This window comes from Crinia signifera, chromosome 5, assembly GCF_055691185.1.
Source record: "Crinia signifera chromosome 5, ASM5569118v1, whole genome shotgun sequence".
Lineage (NCBI taxonomy): Eukaryota > Metazoa > Chordata > Amphibia > Anura > Myobatrachidae > Crinia > Crinia signifera.
The window spans coordinates 156102929-156118997 of NC_139221.1; the positions used below are offsets into that span (position 1 = coordinate 156102929).

At 43.9% G+C, this 16069-nt stretch overlaps 1 protein-coding gene across 1 annotated transcript in view; it reads right to left on the reverse strand.

Annotated features, from left to right (window-relative positions):
- The window catches only part of PKD1L1 (polycystin 1 like 1, transient receptor potential channel interacting), a 167611-nt gene that overhangs the window by 20206 nt on the left and 131336 nt on the right, over window positions 1–16069 (reverse strand). The window contains exons 35-40 of the mRNA XM_083145173.1: window positions 13701–13872; window positions 9357–9489; window positions 7479–7563; window positions 3239–3409; window positions 2339–2457; window positions 384–494 (exon numbers count right to left, since the gene is read on the reverse strand). Of these exons, the coding sequence (XP_083001299.1) occupies window positions 384–494; window positions 2339–2457; window positions 3239–3409; window positions 7479–7563; window positions 9357–9489; window positions 13701–13872 (791 nt within the window). The remainder of the gene's footprint in view (window positions 1–383; window positions 495–2338; window positions 2458–3238; window positions 3410–7478; window positions 7564–9356; window positions 9490–13700; window positions 13873–16069) is intronic.

The following is a 16069-nucleotide window of genomic DNA, read 5'->3' on the forward strand; positions in this document are numbered from 1 at the left end:
TACTCCCTGCTATACCATCACACTATCTGGTTTCCATGGGCTGTAGCTAGTACAGTCCATATACGACAGCCTGCTCAGCAGAAGCCCCACCCCTGCTGCTTTCAGACCTAAGCCCTGCCTCCTGGTGACATCAGCCATCAATCACCAAGAGGTCAGGGAATGTTGATCATACGAAGTGGTAAAATGTGCAATTTAACCTATTTATATGACAGGTTTTGTCCATTTTTCAGTGTTTGGGAGTATTGTCATCTGCTCTCATCATTACCAGATTTTTATTCCAACCTGCCAGATTTGATGGATGATCTGTAAGATAATTGTAAAGTGTATGCCTTGCTTTATATACTGTACATGTTTAAAACATAAAACTATGTAGGATCACATACCGTATAAATTCATTCCTTACTGCTTGGTTTAACAAATATTCATTTTGAGAATATTTTCCCATTGTTATGAAAATTAACATAGATGTCATGATGATGTAGACCGTCAGCTCCCTGGAAAAAAAGGAATTACAAATATAAGAAAGAGGACAGGCAGATTTAACCGAAAAAAGAAACACAGGACACACCTGATATGGAAATAAAGTGTGAATGTGGAAAAACAAGCATACAGAAAGGAAGGTATTGTTGCAAGTGCAACACATGCAAAGCAAATATTTTCCTAGCTTGGCCAGGTTTATGTATAATATGCTGGATGCCCTGGTTGTCTATAATTATGGCATATGACCGCAAGTGGCGACCTCGGTGACTTGTTAAGGTAGAGACTAGGTGCCATTTCAGTGAACAGCTAAACTTAATGGTATCCATACTTTTTCCTTCGAGTGCAGAATTATGAAAATGACTTTGGAGGGAGAGCCACAAAATATTTTCTCATAGTTACACTAACAAGCAATTAGGTAAGGGTTCATCGCTGAGTAATATTATTCTAAGAAACTCTAAAATCAAGGGTTAAACATGGGGGGGGGGGGGGGTTGGAACTGAGTACCACCACCTGTTATGGTGAGGTAGAACTAGTTCAACCCTCATCTTGGCCTTGTACAGTGTAATTGTAACAGAAAAACTTTATAGTTTGCAGGGGAGTGCCAAAACCCTACCACGGACCCTGGCTCGGTCTGATGGGGGATGGGGGGGGGGGGGCTATTGGATGACAGAGGGAATAGAATACAACACCTCTCCAGGACCACTTTAGGCCCTGATTAAAATCATAACTTGCCCCACCTGTGTTCCTGCACAGTCACTCCTCATGGTTCCATACAGTAAATAGCTGCCAGCACTCTGATTGGTGGATAGCTCCAGTAATCAATCAATCAGCATGCTGACAGCCATTCATGGTCTGGTGCCTCCCAGCAGCCTCGCTGATTCTGTAACCTCCACTTGTTTCAGTCCTGAGAGCTCCCTCTTGCATTCATAGACAAACTGAGAGCTTCTATTCCCACCCCACATCTGCCTGTCTCCAAATGACTCCTAAAAGTACCAGTTATCAGCCTGCCATAAGCCTCTTCACTGACTCTAGCTCCCTTGTCTTCTATATTGGAGAGCTGGGTGGACTTTAGGCAAAGCTCTACCACCTCCAGACTATGGTCAGTGCAAGAAGATTATATGATTAGTTAAACTATCCTTAACAAAGTTCTCTACAAATGTGTTAATATCTGAGACAGCTGAAAGAACTTTAAAGCCTTGAGTGCTGGTTAACAGCAATGAAGGGTTTTAATGGTTTTATTATGTTATTGTGCTAATTTTCCTGGCATATTTCAACGGCAAAGTCAATGCTAATTGTTAACTAACAGCACTGAGTAGCCTGTGTTCTGTGTTTGGCCATTTATGTCCTAACGGTAAATATGCCTTCCAGGATAACAATGCAGGCATTCTCAGAAACAAAAATGATGAACGTGATGCTGATGTTATGGCATGGCCTTCTCAGACAGCAAATCTGAACCCAATTATGGATTTAGGAGAGATCCTGGAATGACACCTGGGACAGGATTTTCCACCACCATCAGCCAAGCATCACTTACTCTCATTTGTGAAAGGACTGTGCTATATCCCGACTGTACAAGTTCAGATGCTGGCAGATGGTGGCGCAGACCATAGTGGTGCAGGCCCAATGCTTTTTTAAGTAATTTTATTTTGGTACCTTCATTTTCTAAGATGCTAGCAAACCATTGTACGCACAACAAACATGCACTGGCATGTACTTATAAGCACAAACTCTATGTAAACAGCAATGGGATGTTCAAAGAACAATCGTAAAATTGCATTTATAATACTTATACATACAATACAATAAAAAAGAGTAAACACTAAAAATAATGAATTTTAGATCTTATTCTGTGTATTACCTAAATATTTTCTGAATAACTGTTTTTCTTCTGAGTTTGTCTTTGACTAATTTTAGCTGAGCAGGAGTTGGTGGACGAGCAAGTTTCAAATATCGAGCTCTTTTCCGGGCTGCAAGAATCTGTTTAAAACAAGGAATTAAATAAGGGTGTAAAAAACATATTGCATACATAAAGATTATTTTAGTTCATTAAACTCTGAGATACATATTTATAATTTTTTTTTACCTAACCCTAGTTTTATTTTTTTTATAGATGTTCTTGGAGTATGTACATTCATGCCTAAATAAGTATGCGATTGAAATTGCAAAAATATTTATTTAAGAACATATACAGGTCGAGTATCCCGTATCCGAGTATCCGTTATCCGAATTATTCCGAAATACGGACATTCCAGAAAGTGAAAAAAAAAAATTTTTTTGCTAAAAACTCACTGGGGACATTTGTAACAGCATCACTGGGAACATGATATGTAACTGGCACTATATATGTGCAAGACAATGATTGCTTGGCATTCAAATTCAGTGCTGAGATAGTACACACATTTTGTTTCACGTTTTGAAACCTTGTTTTTTGAACAATTAAAATATATTTGTGTGTATTTTATGTGGTAATAAAATATATTTGTGTGTATATTATGTGTTTATACAGCATACATGCAAGATACTTCAAAATACATCATTGAAATATTAAAATATTCCGAAATACGGAATAATCCGTTATCCAAAATTCTCCTGGTCCCGAGCATTTTGGATACGGGATACTCAACCTGTATTTATGTCAAATATTTAAATTGAAAGCATTGGCACCGGCAACATTACCAAATACAAAAAAGAATATCTCAAATATTTTACCCTCCAAAAAGTGGTTTACCAGACAGATTTATAGTATTTTGTATTTTACCTTTTCAAAAGTTGAGGTTCCGTGACTACTCAGACGAGAGCGTGCTGTGAAAGTCTCTAAAGGTTGACATCGCTCATCAGTAATGCACTTGACATCTTCACTTAATGCTTCCAGAAATAAGTCAGTTCTCTCTTTCTTCCTCCAGGCTACATATAGTGCTATGAGTAAAATCTGCCAAAAAATTCCCCAATAATAATTCAACTTGCAAAGATTAATTACCATTTTTACTATCTGTCATCTAGTGCAAGTGGCAGCTTGCTCTGTTGTCTTGACTAGTAGTATGAGGATTGATAGACCATATACCTTCAGAACCTACAGTACTATCAATTGGTGGGATTGTTGTGATTTCTATTATTCTGCTTATTGTTACAGTATGTAGCTTTGTTTCTTTTGTTGTTATATGTTTTTATTGTGTGTGAATATAATATATATATATGTATAAAATAGTCAAACAGCGTCATATCTTCCCTGGGTGCCCCCATGAACACACTACTGTGTGATCCAATATTGAATCCTTGTATATGTGGCACTCACGTGACTCTGCAAAATGACAACAGTGACCCCTGTATATATCTTGATATATACAGGGGTCACTGTTGTCATTTTGCAGAGTCACGTGAGTGCCACATATACAAGGATTATATATTTACAAGTCTGTGCCTCACATGCAACCATAACCTCCACCCCCCCCCCCCCCCCCCCCCCCGGGCTGGCGTGCAGGACGAGGAAGGCGGGGGATGTTCCAAGCAGAGAAAAGAGTGGAGAAGTTCAAAGTGGAGAACTAGACCATAGAAACCAACCAGCTTGATAAATGCTTGCTTGAATCTATTTGGTTGCTATGGGCAACTTCTCCACTGGTCCACTTCTTTATTATTTCACTTCTTGATACATCATCTACACAGTACCAACCAATCTGCATCTAACTGTAATTTTTCAAACATGGCCTCTAAGATGACAGCTAGGAGCTGATTGTCTCGCACTTTATATCTCTCCAAGGGCGAGATGTACTAAGCCTTGAAAAGTGATAAAAGGAGTGATAAACCACCAACCAATAAGCTCCTACTTGTCCTTTTTTAAACACACTGTGACATGGTAGTTAGGAGCTGATTGGCTGGCGGTTTATCACTCTCCATTTTATCACTTATCCAGCTTAGTATATGTGGCCCAAGGCTTGATACGTCCCCTCCTTTGAGTTATATACATACAGTACATGTCATCCCCAATGTAACCACAGACACCAAAAATGAGCTTACATTCTGAAAATTAAAAATATAAGCTTCAATAAGAATGCAATTCCCTAGTAGCATACTGCACATAGGTCTCAATCTGAGGATTTGGCCTGTTTTCTTCAGATTTGTCACTCAGATCCATCGGAATCTGAAGAAAACAGGCCAAATCTGACTAGTATATGGGGCTAGATTTTGTAGCATAACATACATAAAATCGCTTTTCCCAGAAACTGGCTGTGTCCAATATGTGTCCAATTGTGTGATGTGACATTTATGTCTACTTGCACCTGGAGAGGTGAGATGGAGGATAGAATGAGTGGAATGACCTAGGTAGAGTAGGAAGTCTAAGGGCAGTATTCAATGAGAAAAGTTCTCCGTGTTTTGTGGAGAATTTGTGCTTTGTTCGCCTTGGACGGAACATTTTGCTCTCCAAAAGCGAGCAACCCTATTCAATGTGAAATATTCTCCGTCTTTTTAATTGATTTTCTCCGTCTCTCTCCGTGTAGCAATTCTCCATCTTTTGATGGAGAGCTGGAATGTGAACTTTTGAACGTAAAGGTTTTTTTTTTAAATTTTGGTGTAAAAAAATCAGGTTTTTTTTCCTGTGAAGGGGCATGTTATTTTTATTCATGTGCTTATAGCACATGAATATATATTTAATTTAAAAAAAAAAAATGTTTACATTTTTTTTTTTTTTTTTTTACACAGTGCAGCCAGCAGGGGGCCCGAGCGCTCGAGCCGCTCATTAGATATTCATATATTCACTGCACCCGAACGTAACTATGCACGAACGGTGCAGTGAATACTGGGTCCCCCGCTGGCTATAGGGGGGTGCAGCCTGGGTCCTGGAGAGCCCCCCTCCCCTCCACAGTCCTCTGGAGCAGTCAGGGAGACTTTAATCTCTCTGGCTGCTTCCGGCTCCCTGAAAGCTCCCTGCTCCCTGCAGGGGTTAAGACTCGCCGCGAGTGGCGGCGAGTCTTAACCACATTGAATAGAGGGAGCAGGAGTGGCAGCGAGCCCTCCGGAACACGGAGAGTGCATGGAGAGCGAAATAAAACGCTCTCCATGCACGGAGAACTTTTTCATTGAATACTGCCCTAAGTGACAAAACACGTTGGATGCTGCTTTAACCTCCTTCTACCTATAAGATTTGCCTGCTCTTAGCCTGCATCGTAAGCATGGCAACTGAAGCATGAGTTTGACTGGAGTTTGGACTGGATTTGGACTTCACCCGCACATGGCATCATTTTATTTTTCACCAATTACCATCTCTCTCAGCCTCTAAGCTGATGAAAGCTATGTATTTTCTTTGTTTACTGTCTCTTTACAATGATTTGTACCATGTACCTCTGTAACCACTGTTTGCAAAGCCTGTATGCTGTACCATCACTAGTTGCACACCCTTTGAACAACAAGCTGGCAGGGTGTGCCAGCTTTGGAAGAAAAGTGCTGCATCCGGTCGAACTCATGCTTCAGTTGCCATGAAAATAATATTATTACTGCTGCCTTTGAGCAGCATGATCAAGATGGCGCCGCTGATGGCTGCCTAGGAGCTGTGCAGCTCAGCCAAATATGTTCCCTGTGTGATAACTGTACTGTCTCTCTGCTTGTATTGTTACCTACCTGGCTGTTTCAGCGACCAGTGGCGCCGCTGATGGCTGCCTAGGCGCTGTTCAGCTTGGCGGGTATGTGCTCCCTATGTGATAACTGTACTTAATACTACCTACCTGGCTGTTTCAGCGACCAGTGGCGCCGCTGATGGCTGCCTAGGCGCTGTTCAGCTTGGCGGGTATGTGCTCCCTATGTGATAACTGTACTGTCTCTCTGCTTGTATTGTTACCTTCCTGGCTGTTGCAGCGACCAGTGGCGCCGCTGATGGCTGCCTAGGCGCTGTGCAGCTCGGCAGGTATGTGTTCCCCACATGTAATGTCTTAATGTAATGTATGTAATGCCTTCACCCCCCCACCTTCATCCCTGCTTGATGCTGCACTGTAAATCCACAAAAAATTCCTAGTGTGCGCAAGCACACATGGCCAATAAAGTTGATTCTGATTCTGATTCTGATTCTGATTCTACTTCATGGTCCAATTTAATACTCTTTTATTGTTTGCAATTTCATTTTTTAATATGTACAATTTTATCCTCCCCTAAAATATTTTTTATTTTTATCCATTCCAGCTGTATTCACTATATGTGTATTTTTTTTAAATATTTGTATTATGAATACATTTTCTATTTATTGATATACCTGTCCTCTATATTTATATACATCATAGTATATTTTTATATGTACCATCGTTTGCCTCTTACCAAGGGGATAACGGACATCTTTTATATGCAAAGAGGTGCCTTTATACGGACATTTTACTGATTTTTTACTAGTGTCACTAATATTGGCAGTTCTAAACATTGCACACAAGTGGCGCCCAGCATCCATTTCTTCTACAGTAAATATGGGTTTACGGGCACAGAGATGTATAATATGGGGTTGTCCTGTTAGGTGGTTCCTGTTGATAGGTCTACAGTCAGTAGGTCAACCATTATTGATCAGCAGGAAATAGTTTGACACATTAAAAAGATTGACTCACAACTGACAAAAGGTCGATATTGTAGTAGACGATACATGAAAAGGTCAACATGAGTTTTTCAACATTTATTTTTTAAACAACTTTTCTAAATGAGAGTCGCTAGTACTAGAAAACTGCTTGTGATTGGATGATTATTAATGCACCACTAATAATTATAGTCTAGTTGTATCCGATGCCAAAAAACATTGATGTATATGTGCCTTAGGTAATCCTGGCATATATGAACCTTGAGCCCAATTGGTAAATGCCTGCTCTATGGCTGTATTATGATTTGGGGGTGCCATATTAGTGTATGTTGCTTTGTAGTGGTATTAGACACTTTGTATTGGCTAGAGTTAAAGTTATTTACAATTATTTATAATATACAGGTTTTATTTATTGCAAGTATCGAGAACAAGAACAATAAGCTATCGCATGTCTTACCAAGAAAGGCTGAACAATAAAAATGCAGTAGATCACCGAGAAAAACACTGCGTGAAGCCAGAGCACACACTTGGTGGGACCAAAGCTGAGGAGGGAAACACACATTTATTTAATAGTTATCTTTCATAGCAGAGGCAGAACTCTGGGAGGCAATGGAGTCATCTGCCGCCGGGCTCCTTCTCCCAAGGGGGCACCTCTCCTCCCCATCAAGTTTGAATCAATTAATTGAAAGCAGTTGATATTGTTCATGTGGCTGACTCTCCCTTCTAACATCATTTTTGCAAGTATCACACCCTGTATTAGATTCCATGACCTTACTGGAGACAGACATTTTACTGATTGAGCTATTTGGGGGGGCACCAATACTTATCTTGCCTCCGGGCAACTTGGATGAACTTACGCCACTGTTTCATAGACCTATTCTTATCACATAAATTTCTATATGGGATCCTGCTTTCTGGGCCAGGTCACATGCTAATATACATGTCTACTTATAGTAATTTTACAAGCAGTCATTTGTTATAAAACAGACAATTATCAATCAGTAACTGGTAAAGTTAAAAATAAGACCAAATTGGTATGTAGTCATAATGTTGACGACATTGTCAGAACGATGACAGACGATTTTGGGGTTAGGTTTTAGGCTATGGTTAGGGTTACACTGCAAATAGGGTTTTAAGCTTTCATTCAAACAGCGGGATGTACTAACCTAAAATTGCGGTAAAACCCCCAAAAGGTAGCGATACCCCATAGAAGCCTTTGGGCTTTTTTTCGCCACCCGCCTCCTCCACCGCAAACCCACCGTCTGCGCCGACACCCCTCTCCCCCTCCCTCCGGCTTACCTTGCTGCAAGGGAAAGGTAAACCCCTTCTCCCCCTAGCAAGGCAGCCGGACGTCGTTCCGGCGGCAGGGGGAGGAGGAGACACCGGGGACAGCCACGCTGAGCTGTCACGGTATGAGGGGAGCAGGAGGCGGCAGGGAGGTGACAGAGATCCCCCCAGCACACCACATTACAGGTATCGCGGGGGGCCTCCATCACCGCACCGCAATGCCAGCCGCATATTCTAGTACATATGCACTGGCATTGCTGTGGCTGGGCAGCGATGTATATTAATACATCCCACCCATAGTGAGAGCATCCCCATGAAATCAAATCTTTATTGTCAGAAACGGCCGCGGGATTGTGGATTTCCAACATTCGCCACCTCATTTTGCCAATGCTGGGACATTCAGACTGTTGGAATACATTCCCTACAATTCCCGACAATCGGCAAAATAGACACCACATTGAATAGGTTGCATAACATTCGACCTAATAATGTCCCCCCAGGACTGAATGAGTCCCCTACTGTACATATATCGTTATGTCTAAATACAATCCATGGACAATGGGCGGGATGTTCTAACATCCGCAGCCCCCCTCCGCCACCCTTCGCTTCCAATTGTCGCATATGATATCATTATGGCAAAGGCCAGTTCTTGCGTTAAAAGCTGTCCTTTGCAGTGAGTCAGCGGGTCCCAACAGGTCCCGGTGGCTCCCCCCTCCCTCTCTTATCCAGCACTGGTGCTGCTGCTGTGGGGGGCTGGATCTCCTCCTCCTCCCTGCAACCGGAAGAGGATCATAGTGCAGGGAGGAGGAAGTCACATGTGCAGATAGCACAGCTTTGTGCTGCCTGGACACAGGTGGGGGGGTCGGTACGGGGTGGCGGGGGTCGGTGCGGGTGGCGGTGGGTCGCGGTAGAAGCCCATAGGCTTCTATGGGGCATCGCCAGCTTTTTCTGGCGATACCCCCGTCGCGGTAACCGGGCGGGGGATGTTTAGAGCATCCCAAAATGCAAGTTCTGAAGATGCCATAAAAGCTTAGGTGGTAAAAGTTACCTGATGCCAATGGTTACTGTGGTGATCATGCAGATCAAGCTAAATACTGTACAAAGTGTCCAAGCAATGTAGATGCTCCACGAAGGAAGAACTTTATACCCATGAAGAACAGGAGATTCAAACAAACTGTGATCTGTGGAAAGAAAATAATGGTTCAAGAACCCCTGTAAAATGCCAGGAGCAAAGAAAGAATCATGGGGAGCAAAGCAATAAAGCCAAGTTACTTTGTATCTGGCACAAATCAAGAGCAATGCAAGGGAGCAAATATATTAATTACTTTTATGCTGTAATCCAGAAAATATCTGACTAATACGCTATGGAGCAGAGCCATAATTAGATATTTTGGTGTCCTGTACCAGAAAGGAAATTGGTTCCCCATATACCCAAAATACGCATTACGCACCAAAGGTGTGCAACATTTAGGGCATACCCTCCAACATTTCCAACAAAAACCGGCACAGGGGGTGTGGCCATAGAAATAGGGGCGTGGTCTTCGGTAAAGGGGGCATGGCCTCGACTCTTCCACTACATATTCCATTACATGGTCCATTTTAAAATAAATGCTGCCCTAGCTGTCCCTACCTGGAGCAGTCAGTCCTGCCAGCTGTGCAGGGTCTTCCTGGAAGATTGGCCGCTGTTAGTCCACGCTGCCTGCGGGGTTCTCCATGCTGTTGCACATTCGGTCACCCGCTGGTTATGTTACGCCGGACACTCTTTGAACCCGGCGGAGGCTTGTGTTATAGCAGCTGAGTGTGGTGTGGTGAGAGAAATCCAATTGGCCACACAGTACGCTGTGACTTGTCTCCCCCAACCGCAATCTCTACCTGAGCAGGAGGAGGCGGGACTGCTACGTCCCTTCACCTAGCACCCTGGGAGATGTAGTCCTGGCCGGCCGCTCTCTCACGATCCCTGGGGAGCAGTCGGCGGTGTTATGAACTACATCTCCCAAAGTCCCTCAGTCAGCAAGAGCTGATGTTTAAAAAAAACGGTACAATCATTACAGTTTATTTTAGCCAGTACAGACCGTTAAAAAACTGTACTGTACCCGCTAAAACGGTACAGTTGGAGGGTATGTTAGGGGCGTGGCTTAACACGGAAGAGGCATGGCCACATATTAGTAACAATTCACATTACACCACACATTAGAGTCCATTATTCACATTACATCACACCATGCCACTTGTACACATTCCACTGTAGCTGCACGCAGGGTACACCGCACTGCAGCACACAAAGGGTAATACCTCTTGCAGTGGCACACACCCAGGTTTACACCACACTGCACTAGTAAAAACACAAAGTTACAGTGTGCATTAGATACAGTGCTAGATACAATGGTGAATAGACTGTTGGTCAGATACAATGTCGGTTACAGTGCACGTGGGATACAGTGCATAGCAGATGTAGTTTGGATACAGTGCAGAGTAGATATAGTTTGGATACAGTGCGGATTAGATATAGTTTGGGATACAGTGATGCTTGGATATAGTACTGTTGGATACAGTGATGTTGGATACAGTACAGTATATAGAGAAGTAGTCTCTGCTGGGGCCACTTCTTTCTAATTTATTTATTAATGACCAAGGCATTGGTTCTAATGAGCAAAGTTTACATTTTTGCAGATGACACTAAACTATGTAAGATAATCAGGATGTAATATCTCTACAGAAAGACTTAAATAAACTGGAGAATTTGGCAGCTAAATGGAAGATGAAGTTTAATATTGATAAATGTAAGCAATGGCATCACTAGGGCAGTGCGGCTCGCACCCAGGTGTCACCAAATGGAGCTGCACTTACACCCGCACCCCCGTGCTGCTCTCCGCACATCCCCGTCAGCAAATTGAAACATACAGGTAGGTGAAGCAAAAGCACTGGTGTTGACAACCTATTTATATATTAGTACAGTAAATATTTTCCTCTATTTCTCATTGTGTTCAATGGGACACGGCAGACATTTTTAAGGCGTTTTTGTCTCCAATTCTGAAAGGGGACATTTTTTGATATACAGGTTAATACTAAAATAGAAAAACAGCCTGTTCTCTGCCACATATAAACACTGTTAAGCATAGGCGTGCACACAGGGTGTTCATTTTGTGCCCAGGTATACCCTAATGGGTGCCGGACGGGGTCCCGACAGTCGGAATTCTGACAGTCATTTACCCGACGTCAGAGATCCCGACTGTTAAAACACCGGCAGCCGGGTTCCCGACGGCCACCGGCTATTCTCCCTCATGGGGGTCCACAACCCCCATAGAGGAAGAATAGAATAGGTGGCGAGCAGTGGCGTAAGTTTATCCAAGTTGCCCGGAGGCAAGATGTATATTGGTGCCCCCCCAAACACTCACACACAACGTTATATAAAATATATACTGTATATATGTCTGTTATGAAATAAATATCTATATATATATTTCAGGATTCAGCCACAGAAGCGATTTTGATGGCTTTCAATTAATGAATTTAAACCTGCAGGGGAGGAGAGGTGCCCCCTTGAGAGCAGGAGCCCGGCGGCAGATGACTCCATTGCCTCCCAGAGTTCTGCCTCTGGTGGCGAGCGTAGCCAGTCGGGATCCCGACGTCAGGCTAATGACTGTCGGGATCCCGACTGTCGGAACCATATACCACACCCCACCCTAATGTCTGGCATCCTCATCACCAGGGCCGGCATTCTCCCTGCTGTTGTCCTGTTTCTGCTGGCGCTGTGACTGTCACAGTGTCTGACAGGCAGCAGCACCGGCAGATAGAAGCTCCTTGTGCCCCCTGTGACAGAGGATTCTGAAAATGGGTGTAGCTCATACTTGCCGACTTTTCTGTTGTCCCCTCCGGGAGAAACCTGGAGAGGGGACCCGATAATGTTATGTCAGGGGGGCGGGGAGAGGCTGACGTCACAAGCCCTGCCCCCATGGCAGTGAAAGAAAGCAATTTGCGGGTTCGCGAATTGAAGAAGGGGCTAAAATGACGCAAAATTACGCAATTCGCATCATTTTAGCCCCGCCCCTTGCCGCGGACCCGCGAAAACCGGGTATTTTATCAAATTTAGTACAGCATGGAAGGGGGGTGCGTGGGCTGCGTGAGCAATGCGGGAGGATTGCCCACCTTCCCGGGCGGGAGGGGGACCCGATTTTCAGGAGCCTCCCGCCAATTCCGGGAGGGTAGGCAAGCCTGGTGTAGCTACCGGAGACAGAGGGAGCGGATCTTCTGGCAGCAGAAGGAATGCATATTATGATCCATACACATTCGCAGTCAATCAATAATTGGTCGCCGTGTGAATTCCCACAACAGCGATCAGGTCTGAATAACCTCCAATGTGCAGAGCATAATTGTGTGGAGCTTACTGTGCGGGGAATAAGGGGCCTAATTCAGACTTCATTGATTTTCGGGGGCATCTATTCACCACTGCTCGGAGCAGTGGTGAATAGATGTTGTCAGCATGTGCATAGCGTCTATTCAGAGGAAACAGAATTGGGGGCATGGCCAGCAGCTCACAGAGTGGTGGGCATTCCCCTATATTGACAATAATGGGGGAGCGGCTTGCAGTCAACATTCCAGTGAGACTACTCTCGCTTTTTTAGGAGTGTGCAGCTGAGCGAACATGGAAGTTCCGCTAATTGGATGTACAATGCTGAGAGGTACGGGTTTGGGAGCTTCTACATAAGTCACAAGATGCCTTTTTACATTTCAGCAACTTTATTTGGATATAATGGCTATTTCAAGTTTCCATGTTGTTTTTTGACTCAGAAAGTAAAAAAGTAATCAGAAAATGTCAGATTAAAGTTGTCCGCACAGTATAAAAAAAAGCTCCAGGATATAATTATTGATTTAAGCCCTTTTTCTACATTTGCATCATTACAGTAACAGAAGTAGAAAGTGTCAATTCTGATGAAAAGAAACAGTTATTTTACCACTGCATACCTCCCAGCTGTCCTGCTTTCCGCGGAAACGTCCCAGTTTTTGGGGACGTTCCCATGTCCTGGGGCGGGGGGAAGTTGGGAGTCCCCCCCAGCCTGAAGGGAATAGACGTAGCATCTATTCAGCGATGCAGAGGGGCAAACAATGAGGGCGTGGCTCGAGGACACATCATCCCACAAGGCCATGCCCCCTTTCCATAGGCCATTTCCACTTTTTGGGCGTGCGCCTCCGCGCATAAGTGTCCCGATTAGCGAGATACAGATGTTGGGAGGTATGCCACTGTCTTGTTTGTAAATGCAAAAACCATGTAAAGTGAAAGCACATTCATAGCACATTATATAAAAATTTGCTCCTGTTGACAACTATAGTGTGAAAGAATATATGAAAGTCCACTTAACCATTGACAGCCTGTTGTATGGATTTTACTATATACCTGAGAAATACTGTGAGCGCGTCACATTTGTGCAGTCCTTGAATTCTTTCAGCCCAGGCTTCTGATCACAGTCTTGAAATCCACTTGAACTTTGATTGGAAAGCGATGGGCATCCAGTTTTGTTTGTCCTGCTGCCATTTCCACAGTGAATGCTTGAAGCAGATATATCCCTCTAAATTACAGAGGAGAAAAGCAAAACTATGGAGTTATAACTGGTAGGCTATGAAAGGACACATGATGAACTTGAGAAAGGGGCCTAATTCACATTGGCTCGCTAAGCAGCAGTCGTTTACTGCCTAGTGAGCTCATAAACGCTGCCTGCAGCCTGACCAAACGCCCCCACCACCAAATCCCCTCGGTACCATGCGAGGGGATCACAGACAAGGAGGAGAGAAATCATTTGATGTTCACTGATAACAAAATGATTTATCTCCCCTATGGTAATACAATTTAGTCTAAACTGACTTTATTTCAGTCGGCCAAAGAGGGGGTGGGCACTCATGTCATGTGACGTCAGTCACCTGTCCCAAGCAGGCATCATCACGCCTGCTTCTACAGGGGATCGCCCAGCATTTTTATAGGGACGCCCATAAAATGCTGGGTGGTCCCTTGCACGCCCCCCTTTGTCCCCGTAGCGAACCACCCGGCGAGTGTATAACTCACCGAAGCCATTTGCTTGCACATGTGTGTGATTGTAGTTAAACAAGCTGATCAACATATCACACATTCATTTCTAAATGTCAAAACATGAACACGATATGCATTACCCATTTTGTGAACAAACTTTACAAATAATGAGCCTGAAGATTAATTTGTCTTCTATCCCCTGAAGATTAATTTGTCCTCTGCACCAAACACACTGCTGGCAGTCTTACGCCCCATACAAAGCAGCACTTTCAGAGAAGTGGAGGAGGCCCGTGTGGATCCCACTCTGTTCAAGTCCGCTCCTCTCTTCCGGCTACAGCGGCGACCCAGCATGCAGCACAGTGGAGTCTGAGCATTCGAGGGCTCAGACTCTACTGCATATGCGCGGACCTTGGTAAAAAAAAAAAAATTCCATTTCCAGCAGTGCTGCTGCCTTCATTGCAGGTCTCCATACCGGTAAGTATAAAAAATGGGTGCAGTGAGCGGTGTGGGGCCCCCTGGGACTCAGGGGCCTGTGTGCACCACTCACATATCCCCCATTATAAATATGCCACTGCCTGTACACAGTATGCAATTAATGCAGATGACAATAACAATATCGTTAAAAAATACTATTGTGCATATCATTCAGTGTGTACGAACTATAATAATGCTCAGCTCCAGCCACGATCAGCCTGATTCTATTGCACAGGCAGTAGAATCAGGCTGATTCATCCCTTTAATTTGGGACACATATTAATTACACAGGTTCTGTGGCTGGCTTTCACCTGGTTTTAAACTGCCACACCTCAAGACTCCATTTCACCTGGTTTTAAATTGCCACAGTCCCGGATTAAAGGGATGAGTTGGTCACCACAACAGGCAGAGTAGGTCCTGGGTTACGCACAGGCTGCACACACTGGGAAAATCATGTGATGGTGAGTAAGTAGCCAATGAATTTGCAGCTATTCACCGATCTGTGATATTTTTTCAAGCCATTCGCAGCAGGGATTTTTATACTTGCAGGGCAGCAGCTATCTAATCGCAGTATGCTGCAATTTCGCACAGCCACGATCAGGGCTGAATTAGCCCTATAGTTAGCTGCCTTTATCGCAAAGTGTGTATGCAGCTTTACTGGGGAAACAATTGGTATGCGGTCATTAGGTCGACAGGCAATAGGTTATGGGTTGACAGGCAATAGGTTGACACATTAAAAAGGTCAACATGCATTAGGTTGGCATGCGCAAAAGGTCAACATGAAAAAGGGTAGACATGTTTTTCTTTCTTCTTTTTTTTTTTAAGCCGACTTGATCACACTATACCATCCCAGTGGGCATAGAAGGAGAAAAAAGTGTGCTGAGCGCAGCAAGGCATTGTGCCCAAAGTATGGTGGGCGCAGAGTGAAGAAAAAGCATGTTCACCTTTTGACCATGTCTACATTTTTTCTGTATAGTGGTCAACCTAATGACTGTCGACCTATTGACCCACACCCAAGCAAATCTCACAGACAGAAACAGTACTGACTGACAGTCCACTAGAGGGAGCTAGCAAATTAAACTGTTGATCACTAATCAGCAATATTTATTCATCTTGGAGAAAGGTAAGGTTCTAACAAATCAGATTCTAGGTTCCCCATGCAAAAGCTGGGCATTCCCCTGGGAATGGCGTTTCCTGCTGGGGGCGGGCGGATGATCTCACATGACATCAGCCCACGCCCCCGTCATCGGCAGACCATGCCAGAAATA